This window comes from Physella acuta, unplaced genomic scaffold (genome assembly GCF_028476545.2).
Source record: "Physella acuta isolate Inbredline_101_S28 unplaced genomic scaffold, ASM2847654v3 ptg000233l, whole genome shotgun sequence".
NCBI classification, from domain to species: domain Eukaryota; kingdom Metazoa; phylum Mollusca; class Gastropoda; family Physidae; genus Physella; species Physella acuta.
Window position 1 is genome coordinate 372,550 of NW_026731752.1, and position 19,251 is coordinate 391,800.

General features: G+C 43.3%; 1 protein-coding gene across 2 annotated transcripts in view; it reads left to right on the forward strand.

Moving 5' to 3' along the window:
* LOC131938089 (filamin-C) overlaps positions 1 to 19,251 on the forward strand; it is a 62,711-nt gene that overhangs the window by 37,902 nt on the left and 5,558 nt on the right. For both annotated transcript variants that reach the window (XM_059295985.1, XM_059295984.1), the window contains exons 17-25: positions 1,121 to 1,267; positions 1,531 to 1,635; positions 3,310 to 3,448; positions 3,946 to 4,051; positions 4,251 to 4,481; positions 5,767 to 5,851; positions 11,497 to 11,646; positions 12,262 to 12,390; positions 19,081 to 19,233. In XM_059295985.1, the coding sequence (XP_059151968.1) occupies positions 1,121 to 1,267; positions 1,531 to 1,635; positions 3,310 to 3,448; positions 3,946 to 4,051; positions 4,251 to 4,481; positions 5,767 to 5,851; positions 11,497 to 11,646; positions 12,262 to 12,390; positions 19,081 to 19,233 (1,245 nt within the window). The remainder of the gene's footprint in view (positions 1 to 1,120; positions 1,268 to 1,530; positions 1,636 to 3,309; positions 3,449 to 3,945; positions 4,052 to 4,250; positions 4,482 to 5,766; positions 5,852 to 11,496; positions 11,647 to 12,261; positions 12,391 to 19,080; positions 19,234 to 19,251) is intronic.

Genomic DNA, 19,251 nt, shown 5'->3' on the forward strand with positions numbered 1-19,251 from the left:
AGCTTTTCAGAGATTTCCGGTATCCGGAAGTGGAACTAATTCTACTTTTGGTTTTTCAAAAGCATATAACGAGTACTGTTTCAGATAGATAAACGAAATGTCACATATAAGTAAACAATCTAATTTTCGGCCTTCTATCAAATTTTGAGTAATTTCCGTGGACCGGGAGTAGTACTTTAGGCTATTTACGATTTCTAAAACAAAAACGCATATGAATTTATAAAGTACAAGTATTCCGCATTATTATACACACATTGCTTGCTTTTCACTTTGTGCACAATTCTTTTTTCGAAAAGATAAAAAAACAAATGGTAGCTGCAGTGAGGTTAATGTAATTAGTAATAAAACAGATAGTATTAGTTACCTCACAAGTTAAAGACAGTTACAAGTACTATGGACGTTTCGACCCAAGGTCTTCGTCAGCACACAACAGTGTGATTACAGATTAGACAAATAAAGACAAACAGTAACACATTTTTTGACTTAGCTCGACAGTGTCGAGCTAAGTCAAAAAATGTGTTACTGTTTGTCTTTATTTGTCTAATCTGTAATCACACTGTTGTGTGCTGACGAAGACCTTGGGTCGAAACGTCCATAGTACTTGTAACTGTCTTTAACTTGTGAGGTAACTAATACTATCTGTTTTATTACTAATTCTTTTTTCTACGTAATTCAATTCTATTTTAAAAAAGTTTAAGTAATTAAAATGGATTAAAAATCATGCATATATCCCGAGTTGCCATCCCTCGAACTGTGATATAAGAATGTTCGAGAAAGTTTAGGGGAGATCACTCCCGCTCTATTTATGTTCGTGATGTCATGTTCTCTGTTTTAAGTGGACCATTCTATGAGATGTTTGATGACTCCACTAACCAATGCTAACAGTTTGTATTGACCAATCTTTGACTAGACAACCAATGCTAACAGTTTATATTGACCAATCTTTGACTAGACAACCAATGCTAACAGTTTGTATTGACCAATCTTTGACTAGGCAACCAATGCTAACAGTTTGTATTGACCAATCTTTGACTAGGTAGCAAATGCTAACAGTTTGTATTGACCAATCTTTGACTAGACAACCAATGCTAACAGTTTGTATTGACCAATCTTTGACTAGGCAGCCCATTCAAACCGCTGATTGTGGACCCAGTAAAGGTGCGGGTCTCTGGCGGATGGAAGCCATACCTGGACGACAAAGGGGTCATTCCATTAAAGGTCAACAAGGAAAAGCATCTACCTTTTGATGTCTCTGAGGCTGGGCCAGGTCATTTTCATAGAGTCAATGTGTCCAGTCAATGTGTCCAGTCAATGTGTGCAGTCATAGAGTCAATGTATCCAGTCATATTGTCCAGTCATATTGTCCAGTCATAGATTCAATGTGTCCAGTCAATGTGTCCAGTCAATGTGTCCAGTCAATGTGTCCTGTCAATGTGTCCAGTCAATGTGTCCTGTCAATGTGTCCTGTCAATGTGTCCAGTCGTGTAACTGTATTCACTGTTTGAATAATTTATTTCCTCATGTGAACAGGGGAACTAACTGCACAAGTTCAGGGTCCCAACGGTAAAATCCCAGTCGCCATAGACGCTAGACAAGACGGCAAGCATTCTGTTGTGTTCACACCAAGAGAGGAAGGTATGAACCTGTTGCAACCTGCCCATAAACTTAACACTAACACACAAAGGTATAAACCTATTGCAACCTGCCCATAAACCTAACACTAACACAAAAAGAAGGTATAAACCTGTTGCAACCTGCCCATAAACCTACCACTAACACACAAAGAAGGTATAAACCTGTTGCAACCTGCCCATAAACCTAACACTAACACACAAAGAAGCTATAAACCTGTTACAACCTGCCCATAAACCTAACACTAACACACAAAGAAGGTATAAACCTGTTGCAACCTGCCCATAAACCTAACACAAACACAAAAAGAAGGTTTAAACCTATTGCAACCTGCCCATAAACCTAACACTAACACACAAAGAAGCTATAAACCTGTTACAACCTGCCCATAAACCTAACACTAACACACAAAGAAGGTATAAACCTGTTGCAACCTGCCCATAAACCTAACACTAACACAAAAAAGGTATAAACCTGTTGCAACCTGCCCATAAACCTAACACTAACACACAAAGAAGGCATAAACCTATTGCAACCTGCCCATAAACCTAACACTAACACACAAAAAAGTATAAACCTGTTACAACCTACCCATAAACCTAACACTAACACACAAAGAAGGTATAAACCTGTTACAACCTGCCCATAAACCTAACACTAACACAAAAAGGTATAAACCTGTTGCAACCTGCCCATAAACCTAACACTAACACACAAAAAAGTATAAACCTGTTGCAACCTGCCCATAAACCTAACACTAACACACAAAGAAGGTATAAACCTGTTGCAACCTGCCCATAAACCTAACACTAACACACAAAGAAGGTATAAACCTGTTGCAACCTGCCCATAAACCTAACACTAACACACAAAAAAGGTATAAACCTGTTGCAAACTGCCCATAAACCTAACACTAACACACAAAGAAGGTATAAACCTGTTGCAACCTGCCCATAAACCTAACACTAACACACAAAAAAGTATAAACCTGTTGCAACCTGCCCATAAACCTAACACTAACACACAAAGAAGGTATAAACCTGTAGCAACCTGCCCATAAACCTAACACTAACACACAAAGAAGGTATAAACCTGTAGCAACCTGCCCATAAACCTAACACTAACACACAAAGAAGGTATAAACCTGTTGCAACCTGCCCATAAACCTAACACTAACACACAAAGAAGGTATAAACCTGTTACAACCTGCCCATAAACCTAACACTAACACAAAAAGAAGGTATAAACCTGTTGCAACCTGCCCATAAACCTAACACTAACACACAAAGAAGGTATAAACCTATTGCAACCTGCCCATAAACCTAACACTAACACACAAAAAAGTATAAACCTGTTACAACCTACCCATAAACCTAACACTAACACAAAAAGGTATAAACCTGTTGCAACCTGCCCATAAACCTAACACTAACACACAAAAAAGTATAAACCTGTTGCAACCTGCCCATAAACCTAACACTAACACACAAAGAAGGTATAAACCTGTTGCAACCTGCCCATAAACCTAACACTAACACACAAAAAAGTATAAACCTGTTGCAACCTGCCCATAAACCTAACACTAACACACAAAGAAGGTATAAACCTGTTGCAACCTGCCCGTAAACCTAACACTAACACACAAAAAAGGTATAAACCTGTTGCAACCTCCCACAGGTAGACACAATATCCACGTCAGCTGGTGTGGCTACCCATTGTCCAACTCTCCCTACCTGGGTTTTGCCACACGCGAACCAGAACTTGACGAGCCAGCTATGACGAGGATAATACCTGTAGCTGTACCTGTAGCAGATAGGTAGGTGGGTGTACATGTAGCATAAAGGTGTGTGGGTGTACATGTAGCATAAAGGTGTGTGGGTGTACATGTAGCATAGAGGTGTGTGGGTGTACATGTAGCATAGAGGTGTGTGGGTGTACATGTAGCATAAAGGTGTGTGGGTGTACATGTAGCATAAAGGTGTGTGGGTGTACATGTAGCATAAAGGTGTGTGGGTGTACATGTAGCATAGAGGTGTGTGGGTGTACATGTAGCATAAAGGTGTGTGGGTGTACATGTAGCATAGAGGGGTGTGTGTGTACATGTAGCATAGAGGTGTGTGGGTGTACATGTAGCATAGAGGTGTGTGGGTGTACATGTAGCATAAAGGTGGGTGGGTGTACATGTAGCATAGGGGTAGGTGGGTGGGTGTACATGTAGCATAAAGGTGGGTGCGTGTACATGTAGCAGAAGGGTAAGTGGGTGTAACCATATTATATTGTACACGCCCCTGACCCTGCCTGTCAATATTTCAGTTACCCAAGTCCAAGGAGTTCTGTGTTTGATGGCCCCTCCCACATCGCTGAACCTGAGTTCTACAAACCTGGCAATGTGGTCTACCAACCGGAAGGTCGTGTTCAGGTATTCAAACTCTTCCATTAGTAACTAGAGCCCATACAGTTCATTATCTCTTATCCTAACCACCCATCCTAACCACCCATCCTAACCACCCATCCTAACCACCCATCCTAACCACCCATCCTAACCACCCATCCTAACCACCCATCCTAACCACCCATCCGATCCCTCCCATTCAACTGATAATAAAATATGTCTCTAGGTTCTGCCTGTGACGTATACAGCCCCGCCCCCTAAGAGATATATCGAGCACGCCCCAGCAGACGTTGAGCAAGTGGAGCCACCCAAGCGATACATTGAGACTAAATTGGAGCCCAGATTGAAGCTAGACCAGGAGACTTTGCCCAGCCCGAATACATTCCCTAAGCACACGTCGTCCTCAAGATCGTCCACGTCATCACAGGCTAACTCAGTTCAACCTAAACCTCAGAAGGTAATCAAAACAAGTTTTTTATAACCTCAGAAGGTAATCAAAACAAGTTTTTTTATAACCTCAGAAGGTAATCAAAACACGTTTTTTTTATAACCTCAGAAGGTAATCAAAACAAGTTTTTTTTATAACCTCAGAAGGTAATCAAAACAAGTTTTTTTATAACCTCAGAAGGTAACCAAAACAAGTTTTTTATAACCTCAGAAGGTAACCAAAACAAGTTTTTTATAACCTCAGAAGGTAATCAAAACAAGTTTTTTTATAACCTCAGAAGGTAACCAAAACATGTTTTTTATAACCCCAGAAGGTAACCAAAGCATGTATTTTTTATCACCTCATAAGGTAACCAAAACATGTTTTTTTATAACCTCAGAAGGTAACCAAAACATGTTTTTTTTATAACCTCAGAAGGTAACCAAAACAAGTTTTTTTTATAACCTCAGAAGGTAAACAAAACATGTTTTTATAACCTCTGAAGGATGTTTTTTATAACCTCTGAAGGTAGTTAAACAATTTTTTTGTAATCTCTGAAGTTAACCAAAACAAGTTTTTTTATAACTCCAAAAGGTAACCAAAACAAGTTTTAAAACATGTTTCTTAAAATCTTGCCGAATGTTTGACAGTGAGTGCAATATTGTTGTAATTGACGGCCCCAAATATGTGTCGTTTGATTGCATTTGACGGAGTGACATTACAGGTCTAAGTTTACATATGCCATGACAAGTTGATATGCCATGAAAAGTTGATATGTCATTACAAGTTGATATGTCATTACAAGTTGATATGTCATTACAAGTTGATATTCCATTACAAGTTGATATGTCATTACAAGTTGATATGTCATTACAAGTTGATATGTCATTACAAGTTGATATGCCATGAAAAGTTGATATGTCATTACAAGTTGATATGTCATTACAAGTTGATATGCCATGAAAAGTTGATATGTCATTACAAGTTGATATGTCATTACAAGTTGATATGCCATGAAAAGTTGATATGTCATTACAAGTTGATATGTCATTACAAGTTGATATGCCATGACAAATCGATATGCCATGACAAGTTGATATGTCATTACAAGTTGATATGCCATGACAAATCGATATGCCATGACAAGTTGATATGTCATTACAAGTTGATATGCCATGACAAATCGATATGCCATGACAAGTTGATATGTCATTACAAGTTGATATGCCATGACAAATCGATATGCCATGACAAATCGATATGCCATGACAAGTTGATATGCCATTACAAGCTATATTTTGCATGTGACCTCAAGGTCATACTCAGCGGCAAAGGTCTTAAGGAAGCAGAAGTCGGCAAGCCGGCAACATTCAAGGTAGACGGCAGACAGGCGGAACCAGGTAAATGGAGACAGCTAGAGACAGCTAGAGACAGCTAGGACAGCTAGAGACAGCTAGAGACAGCTAGAGACAGCTAGAGACAGCTAGAGACAGCTAGAGACAGCTAGAGACAGCTAGAGACAGCTAGAGACAGCTAGAGACAGCTAGAGACAGCTAGGACAGCTAGAGACAGCTAGAGACAGCTAGAGACAGCTAGGACAGCTAGAGACAGCTAGAGACAGCTAGAGACAGCTAGAGACAGCTAGAGACAACTAGAGACAGCTAGAGACAGCTAGAGACAACTAGAGACAGCTAGGACAGCTAGAGACAACTAGACAGCTAGAGACAGCTAGAGACAGCTAGAGACAGCTAGAGACAGCTAGAGACAGCTAGAGACAGCTAGAGACAGCTAGAGACAGCTAGAGACAGCTAGAGACAGCTAGAGACAACTAGAGACAGCTAGGACAGCTAGAGACAACTAGAGACAGCTAGGACAGCTAGGACAGCTAGAGACAGCTAGAGACAGCTAGAGACAGCTAGAGACAGCTAGGACAGCTAGAGACAGCTAGGACAGCTAGAGACAGCTATAGACAGCTAGAGATAGCTAGAGACAGCTAGAGACAGCTAGAGACAGCTAGAGACAGCTAGAGACAGCTAGAGACAACTAGAGACAACTAGAGACAGCTAGGACAGCTAGAGACAACTAGAGACAGCTAGAGACAGCTAGAGACAGCTAGAGACAGCTAGGACAGCTAGAGACAGCTAGAGACAGCTAGAGACAGCTAGAGACAGCTAGAGACAACTAGAGACAGCTAGAGACAGCTAGAGACAACTAGAGACAGCTAGGACAGCTAGAGACAACTAGACAGCTAGAGACAGCTAGAGACAGCTAGAGACAGCTAGAGACAGCTAGAGACAGCTAGAGACAGCTAGAGACAGCTAGAGACAGCTAGAGACAGCTAGAGACAGCTAGAGACAACTAGAGACAGCTAGGACAGCTAGAGACAACTAGAGACAGCTAGGACAGCTAGGACAGCTAGAGACAGCTAGAGACAGCTAGAGACAGCTAGAGACACTAGGACAGCTAGAGACAGCTATAGACAGCTAGAGATAGCTAGAGACAGCTAGAGACAGCTAGAGACAGCTAGAGACAGCTAGAGACAGCTAGAGACAACTAGAGACAACTAGAGACAGCTAGGACAGCTAGAGACAACTAGAGACAGCTAGAGACAGCTAGAGACAGCTAGAGACAGCTAGAGACAGCTAGAGACAGCTAGAGACAGCTAGAGACAGCTAGAGACAGCTAGAGACAGCTAGAGATAGCTAGAGACAGCTAGAGACAGCTAGAGACAGCTAGAGACAGCTAGAGACAACTAGAGACAGCTAGGACAGCTAGAGAGAACTAGAGACAGCTAGAGACAGCTAGAGACAGCTAGAGACAGCTAGAGACAGCTAGAGACAGCTAGAGACAGCTAGAGACAGCTAGAGACAACTAGAGACAGCTAGGACAGCTAGAGACAACTAGAGACAGCTAGAGACAGCTAGAGACAGCTAGAGACAGCTAGAGACAACTAGAGACAGCTAGGACAGCTAGAGACAACTAGAGACAGCTAGAGACAGCTAGAGACAGCTAGAGACAGCTAGAGACAGCTAGAGACAGCTAGAGACAGCTAGAGACAGCTAGAGACAGCTAGAGACAGCTAGAGACAGCTAGAGACAGCTAGAGACAGCTAGAGACAGCTAGAGACAGCTAGAGACAGCTAGAGACAGCTAGAGACAGCTAGAGACAGCTAGAGACAGCTAGAGACAACTAGAGACAGCTAGGACAGCTAGAGACAACTAGAGACAGCTAGAGACAGCTAGAGACAGCTAGAGACAGCTAGAGACAACTAGAGACAACTAGAGACAGCTAGAGACAGCTAGAGACAGCTAGAGACAACTAGAGACAGCTAGATACAGCTAGAGACAGCTAGAGACAGCTAGAGACAACTAGAGACAGCTAGGACAGCTAGGACAGCTAGAGACAACTAGAGACAGCTAGAGACAGCTAGAGACAGCTAGAGACAGCTAGAGACAACTAGAGACAGCTAGAGACAGCTAGAGACAGCTAGAGACAGCTAGAGACAGCTAGAGACAGCTAGAGACAGCTAGAGACAGCAAGAGACAGCTAGAGACAGCTAGAGACAGCTAGAGACAGCTAGAGACAGCTAGAGACAGCTAGGACAGCTAGAGACAGCTAGAGACAGCTAGAGACAGCTAGAGACAGCTAGAGACAACTAGAGACAGCTAGGACAGCTAGAGACAACTAGAGACAGCTAGAGACAGCTAGAGACAGCTAGAGACAGCTAGAGACAACTAGAGACAGCTAGGACAGCTAGGACAGCTAGAGACAGCTAGAGACAGCTAGAGACAGCTAGAGACAGCTAGAGACAGCTAGAGACAACTAGAGACAGCTAGGACAGCTAGAGACAGCTAGAGACAGCTAGAGACAGCTAGAGACAGCTAGAGACAGCTAGAGACAGCTAGAGACAGCTAGAGACAGCTAGAGACAGCTAGAGACAGCTAGAGACAGCTAGAGACAGCTAGAGATAGCTAGAGACAGCTAGAGACAGCTAGAGACAGCTAGAGACAGCTAGAGAGACAGCTAGAGACAGCTAGAGACAGCTAGAGACAGCTAGAGACAGCTAGAGACAGCTAGAGACAGCTAGAGACAGCTAGAGACAACTAGAGACAGCTAGGACAGCTAGAGACAACTAGAGACAGCTAGAGACAGCTAGAGACAGCTAGAGACAGCTAGAGACAACTAGAGACAGCTAGGACAGCTAGAGACAACTAGAGACAGCTAGAGACAGCTAGAGACAGCTAGAGACAGCTAGAGACAGCTAGAGACAGCTAGAGACAGCTAGAGACAGCTAGAGACAGCTAGAGACAGCTAGAGACAGCTAGAGACAGCTAGAGACAGCTAGAGACAGCTAGAGACAGCTAGAGACAGCTAGAGACAGCTAGAGACAGCTAGAGACAGCTAGAGACAGCTAGAGACAGCTAGAGACAACTAGAGACAGCTAGGACAGCTAGAGACAACTAGAGACAGCTAGAGACAGCTAGAGACAGCTAGAGACAGCTAGAGACAACTAGAGACAACTAGAGACAGCTAGAGACAGCTAGAGACAGCTAGAGACAACTAGAGACAGCTAGATACAGCTAGAGACAGCTAGAGACAGCTAGAGACAACTAGAGACAGCTAGGACAGCTAGGACAGCTAGAGACAACTAGAGACAGCTAGAGACAGCTAGAGACAGCTAGAGACAGCTAGAGACAACTAGAGACAGCTAGAGACAGCTAGAGACAGCTAGAGACAGCTAGAGACAGCTAGAGACAGCTAGAGACAGCTAGAGACAGCAAGAGACAGCTAGAGACAGCTAGAGACAGCTAGAGACAGCTAGAGACAGCTAGAGACAGCTAGGACAGCTAGAGACAGCTAGAGACAGCTAGAGACAGCTAGAGACAGCTAGAGACAACTAGAGACAGCTAGGACAGCTAGAGACAACTAGAGACAGCTAGAGACAGCTAGAGACAGCTAGAGACAGCTAGAGACAACTAGAGACAGCTAGGACAGCTAGGACAGCTAGAGACAGCTAGAGACAGCTAGAGACAGCTAGAGACAGCTAGAGACAGCTAGAGACAACTAGAGACAGCTAGGACAGCTAGAGACAGCTAGAGACAGCTAGAGACAGCTAGAGACAGCTAGAGACAGCTAGAGACAGCTAGAGACAGCTAGAGACAACTAGAGACAGCTAGGACAGCTAGAGACAACTAGAGACAGCTAGAGACAGCTAGAGACAGCTAGAGACAGCTAGAGACAACTAGAGACAGCTAGGACAGCTAGAGACAACTAGAGACAGCTAGAGACAGCTAGAGACAGCTAGAGACAGCTAGAGACAGCTAGAGACAGCTAGAGACAGCTAGAGACAGCTAGGACAGCTAGAGACAGCTAGAGACAGCTAGAGACAGCTAGAGACAGCTAGAGACAGCTAGAGACAGCTAGAGACAGCTAGGACAGCTAGAGACAGCTAGAGACAGCTAGAGACAGCTAGAGACAGCTAGAGACAACTAGAGACAGCTAGGACAGCTAGAGACAACTAGAGACAGCTAGAGACAGCTAGAGACAGCTAGAGACAACTATAGACAGCTAGAGACAGCTAGAGACAGCTAGAGACAGCTAGAGACAGCTAGGACAGCTAGAGACAGCTAGAGACAGCTAGAGACAGCTAGAGACAGCTAGGACAGCTAGAGACAGCTAGAGACAGCTAGGACAGCTAGAGACAACTAGAGACAGCTAGGACAGCTAGAGACAACTAGAGACAGCTAGAGACAGCTAGAGACAGCTAGAGACAGCTAGAGACAGCTAGAGACAGCTAGAGACATCTAGAGACAGCTAGAGACAGCTAGAGACAGCTAGGACAGCTAGAGACAACTAGAGACAGCTAGGACAGCTAGAGACAACTAGAGACAGCTAGAGACAGCTAGAGACAGCTAGAGACAGCTAGAGACAGCTAGAGACAACTAGAGACAGCTAGGACAGCTAGGACAGCTAGAGACAACTAGAGACAGCTAGAGACAGCTAGAGACAGCTAGAGACAGCTAGAGACAACTAGAGACAGCTAGGACAGCTAGAGACAACTAGAGACAGCTAGAGACAGCTAGAGACAGCTAGAGACAGCTAGAGACAGCTAGAGACAGCTAGAGACAGCTAGAGACAACTAGAGACAGCTAGAGACAACTAGAGACAGCTAGAGACAGCTAGAGACAGCTAGAGACAGCTAGAGACAACTAGAGACAGCTAGGACAGCTAGAGACAACTAGAGACAGCTAGAGACAGCTAGAGACAGCTAGAGACAGCTAGAGACAGCTAGAGACAACTAGAGACAGCTAGGACAGCTAGAGACAACTAGAGACAGCTAGAGACAGCTAGAGACAGCTAGAGACAGCTAGAGACAGCTAGAGACAGCTAGAGACAGCTAGAGACAGCTAGAGACAGCTAGAGACAGCTAGAGACAGCTAGAGACAGCTAGAGACAACTAGAGACAGCTAGAGACAGCTAGAGACAGCTAGAGACAACTAGAGACAGCTAGGACAGCTAGAGACAACTAGAGACAGCTAGAGACAGCTAGAGACAGCTAGAGACAGCTAGAGACAGCTAGAGACAGCTAGAGACAGCTAGGACAGCTAGAGACAGCTAGAGACAGCTAGAGACAGCTAGAGACAGCTAGAGACAGCTAGAGACAGCTAGAGACAGCTAGAGACAGCTAGAGACAGCTAGAGACAGCTAGAGACAGCTAGGACAGCTAGAGACAGCTAGAGACAGCTAGAGACAGCTAGAGACAGCTAGAGACAGCTAGAGACAGCTAGAGACAGCTAGAGATAGCAGGCCATAATTGAATGACCCCTTAAGACCCTGTCTGATAGATACCTTAGATCACATTGAATAGACTTTAGTTATCTGATAGATACCGTAGATCACATTGAATAGACTTTAGTTATCTGATAGATACCTTAGATCACATTGACTTTAGTTATCTGATAGATACCTTAGATCACATTGACTTTAGTTATCTGATAGATACCTTAGATCACATTGAATAGACTCCAGATATCTGACCCAACAGGTAAACCTACAGCTCATCTTGAAGGTGTTCGGGCCAACATACCTGTGACGTCAGAGCCCATTGAGCCGCAGCGTTACAAATGTGAATACGTACCGGAGAAGCCCGGAGCCTACCTGCTCTATGTTGATTGGAACAACAAGCCTTTAAAAGGTACGTGCCCGCCCCTCGTGGCAACACTGGGCGTGGCGTAAGATTCTTTCAGTCAATAAACGACATATTTACAATACCTATTGTCACTTGCTAGCTGCATGCAATTGTGCCGTTGTCCATCAGTTTGTCAAATTTGTTCCCTCCATCAGTTTATCAAATTTGTTCCTTCCATCAGTTTATCAAATTTGTTCCCTCCATCAGTTTGTCAAATTTGTTCCCTCCATCAGTTTATCAAATTTGTTCCCTCCATCAGTTTATCAAATTTGTTCCCTCCATCAGTTTATCAAATTTGTTCCCTCCATCAGTTTGTCAAATTTGTTCCCTCCATCAGTTTATCAAATTTGTTCCCTCCATCAGTTTGTCAAATTTGTTCCCTCCATCAGTTTATCAAATTTGTTCCCTCCATCAGTTTATCAAATTTGTTCCCTCCATCAGTTTATCAAATTTGTTCCCTCCATCAGTTTATCAAATTTGTTCCCTCCATCAGTTTATAAAATTTGTTCCCTCCATCAGTTTATCAAATTTGTTCCCTCCATCAGTTTATCAAATTTGTTCCCTCCATCAGTTTATCAAATTTGTTCCCTCCATCAGTTTATCAAATTTGTTCCCTCTTAGGTTCCCCATTTAAGGTAACCATCAGAGAGCCGAGCAAGCCCCACAAAGTGACCACATCCGGTGAGCCACTAGGCGCCGTGATGGGCCGGGATCTGGAGATGAGGATCGACCCACGAGAGGCGGGGCCGGGTAGGTCTTCCAGTTGTAGTCGTGGGCTGGGTTAGCTGGTCGTAGATGTGCTGGTGTGGTAGATGTGCTGCTGTGGTAGATGTGCTGTTGTGGTAGATGTGCTGCTGGTGGTAGATGTGCTGTTGTGGTAGATGTGCTGGTGTCGTAGATGTGCTGGTGTGGTTGATGTGCTGGTGTGGTAGATGTGCTGTTGTGGTAGATGTGCTGCTGGTGGTAGATGTGCTGTTGTGGTAGATGTGCTGGTGTGGTAGATGTGCTGGTGTGGTAGATGTGCTGTTGTGGTAGATGTGCTGCTGGTGGTAGATGTGCTGTTGTGGTAGATGTGCTGGTGTGGTAGATGTGCTGCTGTGGTAGATGTGCTGCTGTGGTAGGTGTGCTGCTGTGGTAGATGTGCTGTTGTGGTAGATGTGCTGGTGTGGTAGATGTGCTGGTGTGGTTGATGTGCTGGTGTGGTAGATGTGCTGTTGTGGTAGATGTGCTGCTGGTGGTAGATGTGCTGTTGTGGTAGATGTGCTGGTGTGGTAGATGTGCTGGTGTGGTAGATGTGCTGTTGTGGTAGATGTGCTGCTGTGGTACATGTGCTGGTGTGGTAGATGTGCTGCTGTGGTAGATGTGCTGGTGTGGTACATGTGCTGGTGTGGTAGATGTGCTGTTGTGGTAGATGTGCTGCTGGTGGTAGATGTGCTGCTGTGGTAGATGTGCTGCTGTGGTAGATGTGCTGTTGTGGTAGATGTGCTGGTGTGGTTGATGTGCTGGTGTGGTAGATGTGCTGTTGTGGTAGATGTGCTGCTGGTGGTAGATGTGCTGTTGTGGTAGATGTGCTGGTGTGGTAGATGTGCTGCTGTGGTAGATGTGCTGGTGTGGTAGATGTGCTGCTGTGGTAGATGTGCTGGTGTGGTAGATGTGCTGCTGTGGTAGATGTGCTGTTGTGGTAGATGTGCTGCTGGTGGTAGATGTGCTGTTGTGGTAGATGTGCTGGTGTGGTAGATGTGCTGGTGTGGTAGATGTGCTGTTGTGGTAGATGTGCTGCTGTGGTACATGTGCTGGTGTGGTAGATGTGCTGGTGTGGTAGATGTGCTGGTGTGGTAGATGTGCTGCTGTGGTAGATGTGCTGGTGTGGTAGATGTGCTGTTGTGGTAGATGTGCTGTTGTGGTAGATGTGCTGTTGTGGTAGATGTGCTGCTGTGGTACATGTGCTGGTGTGGTAGATGTGCTGTTGTGGTAGATGTGCTGGTGTGGTAGATGTGCTGCTGTGGTAGATGTGCTGGTGTGGTAGATGTGCTGGTGTGGTAGATGTGCTGGTGTGGTAGATGTGCTGCTGTGGTAGATGTGCTGGTGTGGTAGATGTGCTGGTGTGGTAGATGTGCTGTTGTGGTAGATGTGCTGCTGGTGGTAGATGTGCTGTTGTGGTAGATGTGCTGGTGTGGTAGATGTGCTGGTGTGGTTGATGTGCTGGTGTGGTAGATGTGCTGGTGTGGTAGATGTGCTGCTGTGGTAGATGTGCTGGTGTGGTAGATGTGCTGGTGTGGTAGATGTGCTGGTGTGGTAGATGTGCTGCTGTGGTAGATGTGCTGGTGTGGTAGATGTGCTGCTGTGGTAGGTGTGGTAATGTGGAGGGTTTTGACAAGTGCAGAATTTTGGTAGGTTTGGTGTGATAATATGGTGGGTTTGGTGTGATGGTGTGGTAGGTTTGGTGTGATGGTGTGGTAGGTTTGGTGTGGTGGTGTGGTGGGTTTGGTGTGATGGTGTGGTAGAATTGGTGTGATTGTGTGGTAGGTTTGGTGTGATGGTGTGGTGGGTTTGGTGTGATGGTGTGGTGGGTTTGGTGTGATGGTGTGGTAGAATTGGTGTGATTGTGTGGTAGGTTTGATGTGATGGTGTGGTGGGTTTGGTGTGATGGTGTGGTAGAATTGGTGTGATTGTGTGGTAGGTTTGATGTGATGGTGTGGTAGGTTTGGTGTTATAGCGTGGTAGGTTTGGTGTGATGGTGTGGTGGGTTTGGTGTGATGATGTGGTGGTGTGGTAGGTTTGGTGTGATGGTGTGGTGGGTTTGGTGTGATGATGTGGTGGTGTGGTAGGTTTGGTGTGATAGTGTGGTGGGTTTAGTGTGATGGTGTGGTAGGTTTGATGTGATGGTGTGGTGGGTTTAGTGTGATGGTGTGGTGAGGTTGGTGTGATGGTGTGGTAGGTTTGGTGTGATGATGTGGTGGTGTGGTAGGTTTGGTGTGATGGTGTGGTGGGTTTAGTGTGATGGTGTGGTAGGTTTGATGTGATGGTGTGGTGGGTTTGGTGTGATGGTGTGGTAGGTTTGGTGTGATGGTGTGGTGAGTTTGTTGTGATGGTGTGGTAGGTTTGGTGTGATAGTGTGGTAGGTTTGGTGTGATGGTGTGGTGGGTTTAGTGTGATGGTGTGGTAGGTTTGATGTGATGGTGTGGTGGGTTTAGTGTGATAGTGTGGTGAGTTTGGTGTGATGGTGTGGTAGGTTTGGTGTGATGGTGTGGTGGGTTTGGTGTGATGGTGTGGTAGGTTTGTTGTGATGGTGTGGTGAGTTTGTTGTGATGGTGTGATGGTGTGGTAGGTTTGGTGTGATAGTGTGGTAGGTTTGGTGTGATAGTGTGGTGGGTATAGTGTGATGGTGTGGTAGGTTTGATGTGATGGTGTGGTGGGTTTAGTGTGATGGTGTGGTAGGTTTGGTGTGATGATGTGGTGGTGTGGTAGGTTTGGTGTGATGGTGTGGTGGGTTTAGTGTGATGGTGTGGTAGGTTTGATGTGATGGTGTGGTGGGTTTAGTGTGATAGTGTGGTGAGTTTGGTGTGATGGTGTGGTAGGTTTGGTGTGATGGTGTGGTGGGTTTGGTGTGATGGTGTGGTAGGTTTGTTGTGATGGTGTGGTGAGTTTGTTGTGATGGTGTGATGGTGTGGTAGGTTTGGTGTGATGGTGGGGTAGGTTTGATGTGATGGTGTGCTGGGTTAGGTGTGATGGTGTGGTAGGTTTGTTGTGATGGTGTGGTGGGTTAGGTGTGATGGTGTGGTAGGTTTGGTGTGATGGTGTGGTAGGTTTGGTGTGATGGTGTGCTGGGTTAGGTGTGATGGTGTGGTAGGTTTGTTGTGATGGTGTGGTGGGTTTAGTGTGATGGTGTGATGGTGTGGTGGGTTTGTTGTGATGGTGTGATGGTGTGGTAAGTTTGGTGTGATGGTGGGGTGGGTTTGTTGTGATGGTGTGATGGTGTGGTAGGTTTAGTGTGATCGTGTGGTAGATTTAGTGTGATGATGTGGTAGGTTTGGTGTGATGGTGTGATGGGTTAGGTGTGATGGTGTGATGGTGTGGTAAGTTTGGTGTGATGGTGTGGTTGGTTAGGTGTGATGGTGTGATGGTGTTGTAGGTTTGGTGTGATGGTGTGGTGGGTTTGTTGTGATGGTGTGACGGTGTGGTAGGTTTGGTGTGGTAGAATTGGTGTGATTGTGTGGTAGGTTTGATGTGATGGTGTGGTAGGTTTGGTGTTATAGCGTGGTAGGTTTGGTGTGATGGTGTGGTGGGTTTGGTGTGATGATGTGGTGGTGTGGTAGGTTTGGTGTGATGGTGTGGTAGGTTTAGTGTGATGATGTGGTAGGTTTGGTGTGATGGTATGATGGTGTGGTAGGTTTAGTGTGATTATGTGATGGGTTTTATTTGATGGGGTACTTTTGTGGTTAGCATAAAAAACAATTTTGTAGTAAAGACATAGCAGTAATATAGCACTAAATAAACCGCGAGTAATATCCCCTAAACTTTCTCGAATATTCTTATATAACTTGGACTATAGACATGATTTTTAATTACTTAAACTTTTAAAAATAGAACAGAATCTCATAGAAAAAAGAATTGCGCACCAAGCGAACGCCAAAACAAAATGTGCATAATAGTGCGCAAAATTATTAGTACTATATAAATTTACATGCGTTTTTTGAGAAATCGGAAGTAGCGTAAATTCGTACTTCCGGTCAACGGAAATTACTCAAAATTTGACAGAAGGTAAAGATTTAGATCTTTTACTTACATTTGAAATTTCATTGATCTTTCTGAAATAATACTCAAGTTATAGGCTTTTGAAAAATTCAAAGTAAAAAAGGTACCACTTCCGGTTATCGGAAATCGCTCAAAATTTGATACGGATCGACGATTTTGATAAAATACTTATATATGAAATTTCATCAACCTAGCTGTAACGATACTCAAGTTATCGTGTTTACACACAGAGAGACACACAGACACACAGACAGACACACAGACATACGGACAAGATTGCAAAATTATGTTTTTCCGTATCAGTGAGGTGTAAAACGTCGAGATTTGTAAAAATCTCGATTTTTTTTTTGCACGATTACAAGACTTTCTCTATACTTCGTATATACGAGAAAGTAAAAATGTGAAATAAAGAAATAATATCACATAGTTATAATACAAAATGAGATAAAATAAGAATATAATAGATGAATGAGAAATGTTTCAATAAGTCAGTTAGGGAGGTCATTGAATAATTGTTGTTTTAGTTTTGTTTTGAATATATTGTCACGCCTAAGTAGTTTTAATTTATTAGGAAGATTGTTCCACAAATTAGAACCAGAGTAGCCGAAGCTATGATTTTGGAAAAAAAGTTGTATATGGGATCGGTAAACTAAGACGACGATTTAATTTTGTGTTAACATAAAATAGGTCTGATAAGTGGAATATTTATTATAAAAAAATGTTTAAGCTCCTCACTGATTGTGTAATCAGCATCTGTGTTGAGCGCTACAGATGATATAAAATGATTGTTAAAGTCATCAGCAGATATCTGGCAATGTCCAGCTGTATTGCATGTGCATTTTTTTTCTAATTATTTGCTTTATGGCAGTCCAGATAGATTTGGAATTAGGATTGCCTGACAATAACTTATTAAAATACTCTTTCTTCGACCTACACACGAGCAGTTTGACATACTTTCGTTGCTTACAAAAGTCTTCAGTAGCTCCATATTATCTAAGCCAGTCTCTTTTATTTATTGCAGATTCGATATTGTTGTTAAACCAAGAAGGTTTGTTTCTAGTTTTAACCCTTTTAGAGATTTTACACATATGTTTCTCATATATGGTATAGAAAATACGAAGCCATTCAGAAATGTCTAGATCGGGACAATTATAATTGTATACATTGCAGAAGGGGGCAACCAATAAATCCACAAGAAAAAGATTTTCATTAAATTTTCTAATTGAGCGATAAAAAATAAAGTGATGTGTTGCGGCGAAGGTACACCTAATCTTTTCTGTAAAACAAGGAAGTGGTCACTAACACCACAAGAGGGGACACAGACCTCTATTAGGTTGCAGTCAGGTGTAGTGTAGATGTGATCAATTATTGTACATGATTTATCATTAACCCTGGTAGCCGTGTGTACAAATTGTTTTAGATTCAGAGAATTAACAATATCTTGCCAAAATCCTTGAGAGTTTAGTAAATTTATATTTAAATCTCCCAATATGATATTCATTGTTAGTAAATAAAAGGGACAAGTGAAAATGTGTTAGGTTCCTGTCAATGAGCATCATTCATTTCAACAGGAAGGCGCTTAAGCGACAACATTAGAGCTTGCTGAAGCAACAAAGAGCTAAAGCCCATTAAGTGATGTAAGCCTGGGCTAGAGTTCAATTGACCTGAAGATATTGTTGGTGGTATATCAACAGTCGAAGATTCATAAACCAAATCAGCCTTTGTACCTTTTACGTTTGAAAGGTGCACCTGGTCTTTATCTGTTAAACTGACGGTTCTTTGGGGATACTTTATATTTTTAGCAAGAATACTGCTTCCAATTTTAGTTAAATGAATACTGTCACTGTACAAGCGTTATCTCGGGGCACCTGACTTCGCAGTGAAAAAAGGTGTATTGTTTATAAAACAGTAGTTATAACTAATACAGAAAGACTGTAAAATGTATTATTTATTTCTATCAAGTGCCTACCCTTGCCCCGACATGGGGGTACGATGGATGAGAATCGGATTGTTGCGTTGGGAAATGTGTGAGAGATACATCTCACAATTTCTAGCATATTAGCTTGTGACAGTCTGACGTTTGATAGACTGTCGTTGACACCACAATGTAAGGTTACAGTTGTGGTGCTAGAGTCACGTGAGCGGTTAGTTTGAGAAGTTTTTCGCTTAACGTGAAGAAAATATTAAATACGCACATTACTAAAACGTATTAAACTGATCAATGTCAAATAATATTATTGCCCTAGAAAATGTTTAATAATTATGCCGGTGGAGGTAATTTAAAAAATTTCAATCAAGCTAAAAAAATGTGAATGCAAATTCCGCGGACAGTCAAGAGGACATTATTGTTGGAATAAAATAACTAGCAAGGTTTGATAAAGTGCAATATGGTAGGTAAAACGCGGATATTTTAAATACTGGCTTTATTTATTTTATACACTGTAATCAACACGTTACCAATCGTGTATTTATTTTATAAAGCAGCTATCAAGTCAAAAATTCTAGCACATTTAAAAAAACTTTTTAACATTGCGGGGTCTGGCGGTATTGTAGTTCCGCCCCTGAAGGGTGTGCTGATTTTTAGGCTTTCGTCTGTGGGGTTTTGATAGTAGGCGGGTACATGGTAATCTGTGATAGCGAAGTACATTTCTGTGATCAGCTATTTGAAATTTTGTTTGATCCTAGGCCAACTGACCGTGTCATGCACTGACCCCAACGGTCGAGACGTTCCTTGCAGCTTGAAGGAGAATATTGACGGCACAAGGTCATTGAAGGTCACACCCAAGATGGCGGGTAGACATATTGTTGACATTCGCTACGACGGAGCTCACATTTTAGGTCTGTTGTCTTCAACTT